Source organism: Thermobia domestica, chromosome 10 (assembly GCF_964235325.1).
Source record: "Thermobia domestica chromosome 10, izTheDome1.hap1.1, whole genome shotgun sequence".
In the NCBI taxonomy this organism is placed as follows: domain Eukaryota; kingdom Metazoa; phylum Arthropoda; class Insecta; order Zygentoma; family Lepismatidae; genus Thermobia; species Thermobia domestica.
This window is the reverse complement of record NC_137463.1, coordinates 242564370-242579925: the sequence shown is the minus strand read 5'-3', so window position 1 is coordinate 242579925 and position 15556 is coordinate 242564370. Positions and strand designations below refer to the sequence as shown.

At 34.6% G+C, this 15556-nt stretch overlaps 1 protein-coding gene across 2 annotated transcripts in view; it reads right to left on the bottom strand.

Annotated features, from left to right (window-relative positions):
- Nucleotides 1-15556, bottom strand: part of Cad88C (cadherin 88C) — a 331106-nt gene that overhangs the window by 59218 nt on the left and 256332 nt on the right. For both annotated transcript variants that reach the window (XM_081729422.1, XM_081729423.1), the window contains 4 exons: nucleotides 12270-12467; nucleotides 8349-8487; nucleotides 6972-7099; nucleotides 3247-3374 (listed from right to left, as the gene is read on the bottom strand). In XM_081729422.1, coding sequence (XP_081585548.1) covers nucleotides 3247-3374; nucleotides 6972-7099; nucleotides 8349-8487; nucleotides 12270-12467 — 593 coding nt within the window. The remainder of the gene's footprint in view (nucleotides 1-3246; nucleotides 3375-6971; nucleotides 7100-8348; nucleotides 8488-12269; nucleotides 12468-15556) is intronic.

Sequence of the window (15556 nt, the reverse complement as noted above, 5' to 3'; positions counted from 1 at the left end):
CCCGGGCCTCTACTCTGATCAAAATCGCAACTGGCTATCTAAAAAGAATCATAAAGATACAATCATCATCATAAAAATAAAATATGACCAAAAATATGAAACATATTTCCATAACTTTCCTGCTGTACTTTCACAAGAAAAATATTAGGCGAAGTCAGCAGGGCGCAATTTTTTTTTTCTAGCCCCGGGCCTCCAGATCGGTTAATCCGGTCCTGGTAACTGTAAACTATAGTTCCTTGAATTCTCACAGTATTTATCTTTTCACTTTATATTTTCCATATACAATACATTCAACACTACAGGAGATAGACATAACTATAGACATAGTCATTAGACTACAAAATTACGTCAAAATTTTCTTCCTTTTACTTCAGATGTACAACACTGTTTGTATACGCGTAAATAATTAATATTACCTAAAAATTGGTGACTCATAGATATCAGAGTGTCTCGATATCGGATAACCCTATTTTATTTATAGCCAAATAAATATATATAGGGTGTTTCAAAACAACACCGACAACGTTTGGGAGGTGATTCCTGACACCAAGATAAGACAAAAAGTATAGACCAATCTGGGTGCACAATTGCTTCCTTTCGGAGTTATAGGGTGCCAAAAACATGAAGAAATGAACTTTAAAGCTATGGGACCTATCGTTGTCAGGTCAAGACTTCACTTAGGAACTAATATGTGTGCTGTCCAAAAATACATGTTTCAGAATCCTAAAGTACTCACGCAACAATTTTTATAGGAAGAGTTTGGCTACATGCATAATAATTTGAAGTACTCACCAAATACCTCTATAAAAATTGCTGCGGAAATACCGCATGATTCTGAAACTTGGATATTTGGATAGGAAATATACTAGTTTCTAAGTGAAGTTTTGGTCCGAATACGGTAGGTCCCATAGTTTTGAAACTATGGACCTTTAAAGTTTTTTTTTTTTTTTAATGTTATGTTTTCGGCAGCCTGTAACTCCGAAAGAAAGCATTTGTGCACTCAAGTTGGTCTATACTTTTTGTCTTATCTTAGTGTCAGGAATCACCTCCTAAACGTTGTCAGTGATGTTTTGAAACACCCTGTGTTTTTTCTCTAAATAGCAAATAAATTAAAATAAGCCGATTTTTGATCTTTAAAACTGAATGTTTTTTGTTTTACAGTTTTCTATTGTAAATAAGAAATAATTTAATAATAATTTAATATTTATTTTCAAATTAAAAATCAGCATATTTTGTTTTTCCAATAAATTAATTCTTTTACTTGACTAAAGAACTTACTTGTTTTTAAATTATTATTATTAATTTTGGACATTTTCATTTCTTAATGCTAATTGTTTACTACAATATTTTCTTCTATACTAGTGTAGAAGGCACATTTTAAAAATTTTGAAATTATTATTCATGAAAATTTAACACTTCATTAAGTTGAAAGTAATTTGAAAATTTAATAAACTTCAAGAAATAATTGTTGAAAAAAAAAATGCCAAATATTCACACTCTATCAAGATCAAGTTTCCTTTGTTGCCAAACTTTAATCTTACTGTGAAGTCTTTCTACAGAAGACTGTTACAGCTACTACACATAAATATTTAATTGATATATGGGAAGATGTAAGCAGAATATTTATCTAAAATAAAATATAGTAATTACTGTAGCATTGAAAAATGAAATAAAATTTTTCAGTTTTACTCACGCGCACTCCCTTCTCAACAAGAGTATAAATTAGAATAAGACATGCCACGGTTATGCCGGCTAGACTAAAGGAAAAGGTGATGATGAGAAATTAATGAAATGCTGGAATGAAGGAAGTGGGAGGAAACGGGAGTACACCGAGAAAACCCACGGCTACGATGTTGTCCACCAGAAACTTATTTGGCCGGGAATCGAACCAGGGACCCTAAGTACCAGAGGTAAGCTCTCTACCACTGCACCACCGTCTCTTGGCTTCGTAATCAAGTCGAAATGATTTTAAAAAAAACACTCCTTCCTTCACTGGACATGTAAAAACCACATTTTATTACATTGCAGTACATTAGGAATGTTCAAATACTTCCTTGTTAATTGCTTGGGTACAGTAATTTTCAACACATTAAGTAATTTTATATTTCTTGAATATAAATAAATACGTTAATAATCTTCACTATGGGTATTTTATCGTTCTGATGTCTGATATTTTCGTCTGTTCAGCAACAATCATCATCACTGGTATAATATTTAAGAAGAAATCGTATTTTTTAAAAAAAGCCAAAGTTGAACATGTCAACAACAAAAAACTAACTCAAAAGAAAAAAAATTGCATAAGTAAAACATAAACAATTATTGAAGTTTACAATTTACTATTTAATAATATTATTAATCCCTCAAGTCGACATTTAAATCCTTATTTCCCTACTCTACTGGCAGTTTTTAAATGCTCTGCTAGTAAGACTTCTAATGCTTCTACTAAAAGCAACTCCACAACTGACAGAACAATGCCGATTTTTTAAGATTCTGAATCTAGTAAGTTGGTACTCGAGATACCACCCATATGGTAGTCATTTACATGACGAGTTCGTACTCGGGCTCCGCTTAGAGAGATTATTATTATGATGATAATAATAATAATATATTATTATTATTATTATTATTATTATTATTATTATTATTATTATTATTATTATTATTATTATTATTATTATTATTATTATTATTATTATTATTTGCTTGACATAATTCTATGAAGAGAGATATTTTTTACTTCTTAAACTTCTTTTAGGCTGAATATTTTGTGTTCCCATTGATGACCTCAATCCAGTTCTTAAACAAATTATTTAAACCTGTCTTTAATGCTGCCTTTGTAATATTGGTAAAGAATGCTTTAAATATCTGTTGAATATTTTTTAATTTAATTTAGTAGATTATCATAGATATATATACCAAAATCTTTGGCTGCAAGAAATTTAATGACTAAAAAATTCCTTAAATCGAAATCCGAGCTAAATCGAATGGATAAACAGGATGGTCTAATTTGGTAGACTTCCCAAAAGATCTGTGGTTAAAGCACTTTTGGGTACAATTATATTGTTCTATCGATTTCAGGTTTTGTGACTACAATATATAAAATATCTATAAACTTAATTACTCACTTGATTCCAACCAGATTCTCATAGAGCGAAATTACGCAGGCATTCTAGTAGTGATTAAATCGCCATATCTTGTACACTAGCTATTTTCCTCATATATATAACATTTAAAACCTCTACTTACAACTCTGCAACGCTTCCCCCAACGTTCGTGTATCTTATTCCCTTGGTCCCGTAGATTCCTGAATCTTCATCCAGAGCCTGTATCCATGCCACAGTAGTTCCAATACCAGAATTTTCAGGCACTGATACCTACATAAAAATAAGTTAGGTTTAGAAAATTAGATAGTGTTGAGTTTATCCAAAATTGCTTTTTAATTTAAAGAAGATAATAAATATGTCAAAGAAACTGATAAAAATAGAAAAAAAAAATCTTATTAACTTAAACAAAGTGATTCAGCTCAAAAAATTAATTTTAGATGGCGATCTATTAAAAGTAGTACTGTTTAGTATCTTGTGAAAGAACAAATTATTGTATTTATTTTTAATTTCCACGTAATTTATGGAGGATAAACGTTTGATTAGACAACCACACACATTTACACGCAAATGAAAGTTCTGTGCAAAGAAATCCAAATTTCAAAACCCTAGGAAAATCGATCGTGTTACTTTTTTGTTATGAGCGAAAAACTTGAGTGATTTTGTATAGGATAGATACGTGTAACACAGCCATTAAAAAAAAAAAAAAAAAAAAAAAGTTTAGCGGACCCCAGAGTATGAATACAACGTATTTTGTTACACAGAATCCAACTTTCGGAATAGCAGGACGATTGACCGTATCAATTTTTTTACGGGCGAAAAATTTGAGCGATTTTGGATAGGGAGAACACAGGTTTTCCGCCCATAAAACAAAATTGACGTCTTGAAGTTTCAAAATTTGTGTGTAACAAAATACATCGAATCCCTGGGGTCCACTGCACTGAACTTTTTGTTTTGTATGGATGTGTTACATGTATCCTTCCTATCCACAATCGCTCGTTTTTCGTCCATAACAAAAAATTGTCACGATCGATCTTTCTGGGGTTTCGAAATTTGAATCCTGTGTAACAAAGTACGTCGAATCCATACCTGGGATCCGGTGCAAGGAACTTTTATTTTATTTTATTTTATTTTATTTATTTATTTTTGTGTATGTGTGTGTGTAGCTGTGTTATAGTACAAATAAAGGTACTTTTAAAGGAGTGTAAAGTCACCAGGTGTTTAGTTGTTTGAATGTGAAAAGAGAATTTTTTGTAATTATCAGACCCAATTAATTATACTACAAGCTATTTGTAAGGCAGATAAATTACATAATAAATATGCATCATCATCTTCAGTTCGCACATAACTGGAACTATTTATTTCCAAATTTTACGCGTACTGGTCTAAAGTTTTAATATGAGCTATGAGCTTGATGCCGTAGTGTATTGATTGGAGTAAAATTTAATTGTTGGAAACAGAGATGATTACGTCCATTTATGGTCAGTGTTTGCTAACTTTTGTATTAAATATAGTTGTAAAAATAAACGATTTCAGTTAATGAATACAGGGTGCGTTCACAAAGTTTCAAGACTATTCTCACAATAACAAATGTATTACACATTTTTGTACAGCAAACTGAAAGTCTTCGAAATAGGATCCTTGGGCATCAACACACCGCTGCCAGCGTGTTTTCCATTGTTCATAGGCTCCCTGAAAGTTATCGCGCGCAAGACTGTGAAGAGACCTCGTCGAAGTGACTTTGTTTTGTTCCCCCGAATCAAGAAAGACCTGAAAGGCTAGCGATTCCACACGATTCCAGCTGTCTTCGACGAGGTCTCTTCACAGCCTTGCGCGCGATAACTTTCAGGGAGCCTATGAACAATGGAAAACACGCTGGTAGCGGTGTGTTGATGCCCAAGGGTCATATTTCGAAGACTTTTAGTTCGCTGTACAAAAATGTGTAATACATTTGTTATTCTGAGACTAGTTTTGAACCTTTGTGAACGCACCCTGTATTATAAACGGAGTAGCAAAGATAAACGAACATGGTAAAATTGGTTATATGTAACAATAATGAAAGTGTATTTCCTTTCATGAACATACTATAAGTATAATTCACAGAGTGAATATAATATATACAGTACTTATTTCTCCTCCTTTTACTTGTTATCCACCTACTACCTTAGTTTACATAATTAGAAAAAGGAAAAGGTATGGTCTTTTGAATTATGATTTATTCAGTATTAAAACAATGTAAAATAACAATACATAGTCAACAATAACAAACACTCGTTGCCTAGATTTTGCGTGATTAATAGACTTGATCAATATTTCAACCACCTTTGTTTAGTATAGAATTTTTCAGGATAGAATCTTCTATCTACAGGTCAGTCCGAGTCTTCTACATTTTTATAATTTCTTCTTCTTTTCTTTTGTAGCTAATTTGTATTTTTATTTGTGGAAGAAATACTGAATCTAAATTATTTTGAAGGTATCGTGTCCTACACAATGAATATGTCTAATAATAATAATAATAATAATAAATTTTGGACTTCTGTTGTATTGGATTGAAATTCTGCGAAAACGACAAACATTATTTACTTGAAATTATGGACAGTGAATTATTATTATTATCAGAGCAATGTTAAAATTTATATTTTTATTTCTATTCCCTTTTAGCGCAACTAACAGTTCAGTTACATTTCAGATATAAAATAATTTCTATTTTGTGTTGACTCGTCTCTTAATATGTATTTCTTAATCAATAAATATGTAGATTGTTCCTTTGTCCACATTCAACAATCACCTTGCCTGACGTCAATCAGCCATGTGGCGTTTCATTGAACTGGCGATTCAATGACCGAGGCTTCCCAACAGAACCACGCAGAGGAAAGGACACAAACGAGTTAATTGACAACGAAGATGTAAGACGCACAATCTGCGACTCTTAGTTTTAATATCCGAACCATTACCCGTGTTTATTAAGGGTAATATTTGTCTTTTGCGCCTTCTGCCATTATCGACAAGGCTGACATTGTTGTAAAAAAGAACGTCTGTATTCAGACTTGTTTAAAGCCGTGACTTGAGTCGATTTACATTGCATCCGCGTCGAGCTTCTATTTAAGCTGTCTGGCTGCCCTTCGGTCAGAGATCATGTACCTGACGGAGGACAATTATACACCAAGCGAGTCATCGATAGAGAATCACCGACTGTTCCAAGCAAGTGCTGTGTAGATTTTTACCTATCTCAAATATATCCTTATTTTCTTCTATCCTCTTTTCACCCCCTTCACATCAGAATCTGTTTCCGAATAGAAAGTGTTCTCTTTCATTTGTCATGAAACCCAGGTCACCTCTATTCTACAAATTTTAGTTTACAAAATCCAGGGGTGACTTTGTTACTTCTAAATTCCCAACATCTTAATTTTACTATTGTTATTTCGAACTACAAGAACTGGAATGACCACGCTACACATTATAACTAGTTTCATTAAACATGCAAGTCCACATTAGTACATTGTTGCCAGGTACAGTACCATTTCCGTCGGCACTTTCCTAATACAGTTTGAAATTAAAATATCTTATCTGTACCAAGGTCAAAGTGTGCATTTCCGACGAAGATTATAATTCAGATTGTGTGCTTTTCTACAAATGAGAATATAAATTAGCTGCAAAATTATCTGTACGAAGAGAAAATTATAAAAATGTAGAAAACTCTAACTAATCTGCAAACAGATGATTCTATCCTGAAGAAGGCAACTGTAAAGGACGTGGTTGAAATATTGATCAAAGTAAATTAATTATGCAAAATCCAGGTAAGAAGTTTCAGTATTCACATAGTTCAATTTGCGTAAAACGAAATATATTAAAAATATACAGTCAACTTACCTCGTAGAAAGGTTCCATAAATTCTGGGAAATTATCGTTCATATCTCTAATATGTAAAGTCACAGGCACGGTACTGTATTTGGGATTTTTTGGCACAGTTTCTTTGGCAACTAATGTAAAATTCATAACTGGAAAAGATAATTTATAGAAAATGAGAACATCCAAAATGAGAATAACACAGTAAAATTTTCCTTACTAAGCAAGACAAGTTATCCAGTTATCAATCCTTTAATATAAATTTACAAAACTAATGGTGTACGAGGATTGGCTAACTTTATGAATCAATATAGTTTCAACGGAAAATGTAATACATTGGCTATTTTATAAAATATTTAACTTACATTCTGTAATAGAACTTTCGGTCTGCATCTAATTTATATCTGGTGAGAAGTTAGTAGATCGAAAATGTAATTTAAAAAATAATAATAATAATAATAACACCTTCAAATTAGTGGAAAACGGAGTTTCTTCATACAATCTAATAATATCTCATTTTTGTTTCTTACACATATATCAATAATTTGATTTCGACTTAATTTCATTTCATAAGTACAGGGTGTCTTAAAATGAATATCGTGGTTTTCAGGCTTTGTAGTATTTATTACAATTAACTTACAATTATAAATAATGCATCGAATGAAAGAGCAAATCAAATAATTTTGTACGAATGCATCCGCATGCACTGTTTCCTCTGTTTACCGTTAGAAAGTAGCAAAGATAGTGACTAATGAGCAGAAAAGTTTTTGTGTTTTACATATTGCACAGACTAAATCTGTAGTTACAGTGTAACCATCTGTGTGGAGACTTTTAAAAAAAGACGCTTACAAATACGTCCTTATCGTTTGCAGTTGCTACAACCTCTAAAACCTACAGAATACAGTTTACGTGCCAAAATTGCAAATGAAATGTTATGACGATCAAGATATTCTAGATCGTTTCGTTTTCAGTGATAAATAAACATTTCATCTAAGTAACAATGTGAACATTCATAATGTTAGCATCTGGGAGGGTCAGCAAATACCCACGAGATAGTGCAGTTGCAACGAGACTCTCCTAAATTGAATGTGTGTTGTGCCATATCCTGGCGGAAAGTTTATGAGCCTTTCTCGCCTATCGACTCGATGTGTGCCATGTGACGAATGGTGTTCACATGGAACACTTGTAGCAAAAACTGTTTGAGTTGTTCTTTCATTTGATATATTATTTATAATTGTACGTTAAATGTAATAAATAGTACAAATCCTTAAAACCTCGACATTCATTTTGAAACACCCTGTATTATTCTCTATAATTTCACTTGCTATATTCATATTTTTGCAAAACTGCAAACATAATGTATAATAATGACCAGAATTTAGTAGTAGAACTATCACTTACCCGTAATTCTTTCAAAATCTAACTTGGAAGGATCTTTGACTCTGATAAGGAATGAGGCTTCGTTTATACCTTGTCGTGGAGTCACTTCAAAAACTCCACCATCCCCTTCAATGAACATTTGAAAAGTTCCATTGTTTCCCTGATGAAAAGAAATATATATATTGTTATCATAATGAAAAATATCTGCTTTTAGCCCTAGATTTACCAAGCTCGTAGCTGATACGTCTAGTTCCTAGAGGGATCAAATTTACCCGCGCTTTTCGCAAGTAATTCCCATTGAATTTAAGTGAAGATTTTACATTAAACTTATAACAGAAACCTTTCAAGTAGTTCTACTGTGCACTTATCGTAAATGGTTACATATATGACCTTGTTTATATTTTTAAAGCACGAACATGTGTTATGTTAGAATCTGAACGTCAGTTAAGCCTTCGTGGTGTATTTACGTCCACTTTTAGAGCAAAATTTATCACATTTCAGTGTTTAAGTAAGAGACAGAAGTAACACTTTCTAAAAACGAAAAATAAAAAAAAGTAAGTTTTGTAATAAAAAATAAATTTGATCGAAAAAAAGGGGTTACATCTAGTACCAATGCGGAGTCAAATCTAAATTATGTTTTTGTAAAAATAAAACAGCTGATAGTATAATATAAAACTAACAAAACTGAAAGTTAAAATTCAAACGAACAATGGAAAAACTAAGAGCTCACAACATTTTATCCTGCAACAAGTTGAAAACTTCAACGCACGGGTAAAATTACCCACATGGTGTAATTGTTCCTATCAATTCAGATTATTTTACAACACATTGTTCGTCATCAGTACCATTATTAGTTTCTCTACAAAACTTGTTTTTCTGTCTTTGAGTGATCTATTCCGTGTGATTTCAGCTATCTGGCTATTCAAAAGTTGACAGTTTCCCTAGGGCTGTGCCGTGATGGGGGGGAGCGAGCGGGGCGACGTCCCCGGGCGCCGAAGTAAGGGGGGCGAAAAATTCGGGAGAAAAAAGGAAAAAAATAGGAAAAATTGCTTGGAATATATGTATGGGGGCGCTGTCGTATACTCTTGCCCCGGGCGCTGATTTTCCACGGTACGGCCCTGAGTTCCCCATCTCTTTTTCTTAGTCTCCCACTTCTAAGTTCCGTTTATTATCTTTTTGTTAGTTTATCTACGAGGATTATCCAAAAAGTAAGTTCCTGTGAGCTATCAAGAAAGAAAGAAAGAAAGAAAAAAAGAAAGAAAGAAAATATATATTGTAAACAATTTATGAAATCTTTCAGTTTAATGCCCCATGATTATGCCCTTTAGGCTAAGGGAGACGGATAATTAAGGTAAGTAAACGGCGATGGAAAATTGGTAGAATGACAATGTGGGAGGATATGAGAGTATCCCGAGAAAACCCACTGACATTATATTGCCCAGCACAGACTTACTTGATAGCCTGTGCTTAACTCGAAGTTATTATTAACACCATTCATCAGGCTACCAACCAGTCTCATCTACATATTGAAATGCTGGGTTTATATGTTTGCGGTTAAGAAAATTTTGTATGTTTGTGGATAATCCTTTCGACAATGAGATCTCGAAAACCACAAGTTCTAGAAACGCTGGTTAATTCCAAATTTTGTGTAGATTTGCCAATTCTCATTCAAATTTTCAAAATACTTGTCTTTATTTTTCTATTTCATATTTTAGGCGTCGTTTTGTCCCTATTAGTTTAATATTGCCACTAGGACGTTAAAGTTGAAACCGTTGTAAGATGCAACCAGTGAATGAGCTATGTATAGCGGGTTGATGGACATTTCAGGCGCTTTGCTTTAATCTGAAAGACAAAACCTATTGCAAGCTGGCAACTTCGAAGGATTGTGGATCCATAATGAAGCGTACTCGGATATGGAATTATAAGAAAGAAAAAAAAAGTTTGCATTAATTTTGCCACAAACTCCATCCAACATTCTATATGTTAAAATACCACATTTGTATGTTTGTCTATAGCAATTCACTCCCTTTGAGAGTCTTCCTGTTCTTTGCTTGTGTCCGTAAAGGGACTTGCACAGATATAGTGAGAATTGGGAAGGAGGTTCACGCTCATATTAGAACTGTGCGCTGTGTAAATAGCACAGTTTCAGCTAGTTAAAATTTAAACTTTCTTCTCACGGAATCCTCTCTTACTTTCCCTTCTTCTTCTTGTACATCTATTTATCTATCTATCCTTTCTTCCTCCACCAACTCTCTCTCTCTTAGATAATCTCTCTGTTTCTTTCCCTCTTTTTCTGATGTTCTTCTTCTCCCCATCTTTGCATTTTTCTTTTCCTTCATTATTACAAAGCTAGGTTGCCATGCTGCAAGAATCTTGTAGCTGTTATTAAAAAAAAAAAAAAAACTTGCAACCCTACAATATTTCCCCATGTAAACATAGTCTTGAAAAGGGACACGCAACAATTTTTTTCATCTTGCAAGGAGTCAAACCATTTGCAACTTTTCTGGGTCACCTTGTTCGGTTGTTCGATACCTGCTATCGCCCTCCCACTGACATAAAGAAAGAAAAAAAAGTTTCGCCGCTTCCGAAATGACGGATTCTTTTGGACGGGGAGGGGAAGCGCGCCAAAAAATACACGTTTTTAACCAGGAGGTTCACTATTTGGCCACTAGAGTGCAGTGCTGCATGGGTAGAAATACGTATCTTTCTTGCTTTCAGAAAGTTGTAATGTATAAGCAGTAAATAGAAAGATTGGGTTGCAAGATTTTTTTAACGACAGCTACAAGATTCTTGCGGGGGAACACCATACTCTAGTGGTTAGAGCGTTGGATTCCCGGGTTCGATTCCCGGCTGGTGCCTCCCCAATTTTCGGCGTCCACCCAGCGTCGTGAGGCAAACTGGGGGTCACGTGAATAGAAGTCGTGGTCTAGAAAGCTCCCGATACGCTGCTTAGCGATAGGGCCATGCGTTCCTCGCTAGGTTGGACGTAGTTCCACCAGTCGCTAACAGATGGCGTGGAGTGGCTCAGGCCAGAAATTGGGTTATTATGCCAAGTTATTTTTTTACAAGATTCTTGCATCATGGCAACCTAGCTTTAGTGTAGAATTGGTCTCTTTTCCTTATTTCTTGTCTTTCTTTTCTTCTAAAAGAGGAGAGGAGCGACAAGCGGTCCCGTAAACGTCCTGCTACATTCCTGTCCGGGATTAGAAACGAAAGAAGAAAAAGAGGAAACCTCTTGTTCTTCCCCGAAGAGAGTTTTCCTTATCTCTCCGTTTCCTAATCGAGATGAAACAAAAGAGGTTTAAAGAAGAAGAAGAAGGAAAGTAGGAAGAGGAAAAGAAACTAAAATAAATATTAATAATGTTAAAGATTCTTCTGATTTTCTTAATATCTTGTAGAAATTATTTGATATTAAAATATGAAATGCACACACTTTCTTCCTTCTTCTCCTTTTCTTGCTGTCTCTCCAAGTTGCTCCTCCCTAGAGCCATGCCGTAGGGGGGCGAGTGGGGCGACGACCGCGGGCGCCGAAGTAAGGGGGCGCAAAATTCGGGAGGAAAAAGAAAAAAATATATAAAATGGAAGGAAAAAATAATAAAGAGTGCTCACAATCAAGGAAAGGCAGGGTTTATTTTTGAAAATTCTCTTACGCTTTGCGCCAACTATGATGGCGCTTCGCGGCTGGTCTGTCGACCTCACTCATATTTACGGGGACGCTCATTTCCACGTCATACTCACTCCCCCTAGGAGGGCTAAGGAAGGGTACTCCTCTCTGACGCAAAAAAGCTACATTACAAAGAGAGAAAAGGGAAGAGAGGATACTTTAATATTACCTTTTACAATTATCAGTATGATTACAACAACTTATTTAATTAAAAACGTTGGTATTATTATGACTATTACTTAATAATAATAATATAATAACACTGTCACATAAGTTACCCTGTCGTGGTCGAACACCTCTGGAATCGCATTTCCCAGGAACGTGACTGGAGTATTGGCTTGTGCGTTTTCGTTTACTTCTGTAAAATAAGCTTTACTTCGAAACGTTGGAATTTCATCATTCACATCCTCAATTATAATAGTAACTTCGGTTTTAACGGTTGGAGGTGGAAAAACAGCTTGAGATTCTTCTTTAGCCTGAAATACAAATGAAACAATATCTCATTAATTTTCTTCCAGCAACAAATGTTTTCTTAATTTGAATCATTCTCTCGTGTGCTTAAATAATTTTAAACTTATTTTCAGTTTAAGGTGAAAGAAATAAAAGCGTAATAATAATATATATATAACTTACTGCATCCTAGAATTACAAAAATGGAGACTAAATTTTTGAATAATTCATTTGTTTTACAGTCATGGTTTTACGTCCGTCAAGCTGGCCCGCACAAATTTCATATTCAAACTAAAACAGTACCAAAAATTTGTATCCAATATGTACCGGTACCAATTTGTACCACTAAAATTAGAATTTGTAACCCCACCAATTTCGAAAAAAATGAATTTCTGATGGCGGGTCAGCTTGACGTCAAGCTGGCCCGCACAATTTATTTTTCTTTCCAATTCGAACAAAAAAGGTACCAAAAATTTGTACCCAATATGTACCAATTTGTACCACTAAAATTAGAATTTGTACCCCCACCAATTTTGACAAATTTGTATTTTGACAAATTTGATTTTTTCTCTTCAGTGTTTATACATTTAGTTTAAAAACAAAGCATTATTTATTGTTTTTTGTCAATTACTTGTTTAATTTTCCCATCCTGGATTTAATTCCCCATCCGTCTTGAGGAATTATTTTACGGAACTGAGGTTCATTGTGAGATTTCACAATCTGAATATAATTCGTCTATAGTGTAATCTTTAGTCTAGTCTTCCATTGTTAGTTCAGAGATAAGGTTAAAGCTTTTGATTGCTTCTATACATCACATGACTTAGCAAGTGCGTACTTCATCCTCCTCCCTCTTGTCTTTTTTTTTTCCAAATCTTGTATCCAGTTCTTATTTCTGTTTAGAGGAATTGAAATAGATCAACCAAGAATTCATCATGCAACTAAAACGAGGCAAACCACCTCTATTGAGAACCGTGATATCGAAGAAGAAATCATACGTATTCTCTTAATTCATAAAAACACCAACTTACTTACGAAAAGAGTTGTGTTTTGAAAACTCGCATCGTGAATTGTTTCTGTCAACTTAAAAGCCATTAAAATAAAAATGCGAAAGGCCTCTGAATTAGCATAAGCAAGTCGAAAGAGGGAGCGAACCAGTTATATGGATCGTGCTGGCGTCGCAGGTCGGATAACCAACGTCGAGGGCAGTTTCCAGTGCAATGGGAAGGAGTTGGAGTGAAGAGAAGATAACGTTGGCCTCTGAGCTATACTCTTTGTTAGCTTTTCAATTCTGGGGGAGATGCATGGAGTTCACTAAATTTCATATTACTGCGTTCGTTATCTTTTTTGGTATTTTACCTAAAAATTTGGGGGGGGGGACGCGTTTCCCATCACCCGCTCTAACAACTCCCATTATCTAAGTCTTATCATCATGGTCAAGTTGCAGGAGGGAAGTTGACTGACGTAGTTTAACACTATAGAATTGAGAGTTGGAAAAATTTCAATTTAGTATAATATATCACAAAAAAATTATAACCGATCAACAGGCCTGACGAAATGGTTTTGAGGGCCGGATTTTGTCAGGGGCCCGACCGCTTTTAACCGTAATTAAAACCTAAAGTGTATCTACAATAGTTGTAATAATTTTAACTAGATACTTAGTGTCCCCCGGAACTCTGATATGTTTTTAGGGGCTAACATGTTTTCCAGACATGTTTTTAGGGGCTAGTGCCCCCCGGAGCTCTGTGAGTGCCTCCGGAGGAGACCAGAATAATACGTCTATAATATAATAATAAATAGAACAGTACCATGTGAAAATAATAAGTGCTCCACCGAATACCGTTGAGCCTCCCCCCGGAACATTATTTTCTGAAATAAACACTGCTCAGTGTCTGTTAGTATATCCGAATGTTCTTACATAGACTGGTGTCTCTAATACTAATAATTATGTATTCTGTGCATAACTTCGCATGTTCTATTGAACGTATCATTTAACTTGGGAAAATAACTAAGTTAAAAATAATAATATCGCTCTAATATAAAGCCGATCAGAAAAAGGAAAGAAAATACATCTACCACGTCTAAACTACTAAACAGATTGATTAAAGAATGGAAACAATGCAAATCTCTGGGTGTAGACGAAATTCCTTCCGCGTTAATTTTAGCTGGGGAAGGGGGGGGATTGTGAAACGAAATACAGAAACTCAGTTTCCTCACCTGGAAAAAGGGAGGAATTGCCACAAGATTAGAAGGGATCAATCATCAATAATTGAAATGAACTCTTTAGCTTAAAGTTCCACGTTTATGCAAGCTAAGTGCTAAAGGAGACGGATGAAATTGTAAGTGAATGATGGAAGAAATGGTGGAATGAGAAACAGGGAAAAAACGAGAGAATCCCGAGAAAACCCACGGATGCGATTTCGTCCACCACGAATCAATCATTGTTCCGATTCACAAGAAAGGCGACAAGATCGACTGTAATGATTATCAAGGCCAGTGGCGTATTTATGATTTTGTTTCGGGGGGCTTTTCGAACTGTACTCTTCACTCTACTTTCGAACTGTACTTTCGGTACTGTTCACTACCTCCTGGTTTGCCCAAGATAAGGTATAGTTTTAAAAATTACATAAATTCAAATTTCTCGAAATGGGTGGAGGAACAAATTCTACTTTTCGTGGTACAAATTGGTACATGTTGGATACAAATTTTTGGTACAGTTTTCATTCGAATTGGAAAGAAAAATGTGTTGAGCAGGGCAGATTGACGTCAAGCTGGCCCGCCATCAAAAATTCATATTTTCGAAATCAGTAGGGATATAAATTCTAATTTTGGTGGTACAAATTGTTACATATTGGGTACACATTTTTCGCACCATTTTTGTTCGAATTGGAAAGAAAAATAAATTGTGCGGTCCAGCTTGACGTCAAGATGATCCGCCATCAAAAATTCAATTTTTTTGAAATTGGTGGGGGTACAAATTCTAATTTTAGTGGTACAAATTGGTACATATTGGGTACAAATTTTTGGTACTGTTTTAGTTTGAATATGAAATTTGTGCGGGCCAGCTTGACGGACGTATGGTTTTGCTGTCCATACAAAATACATCAAGTTTTGACTC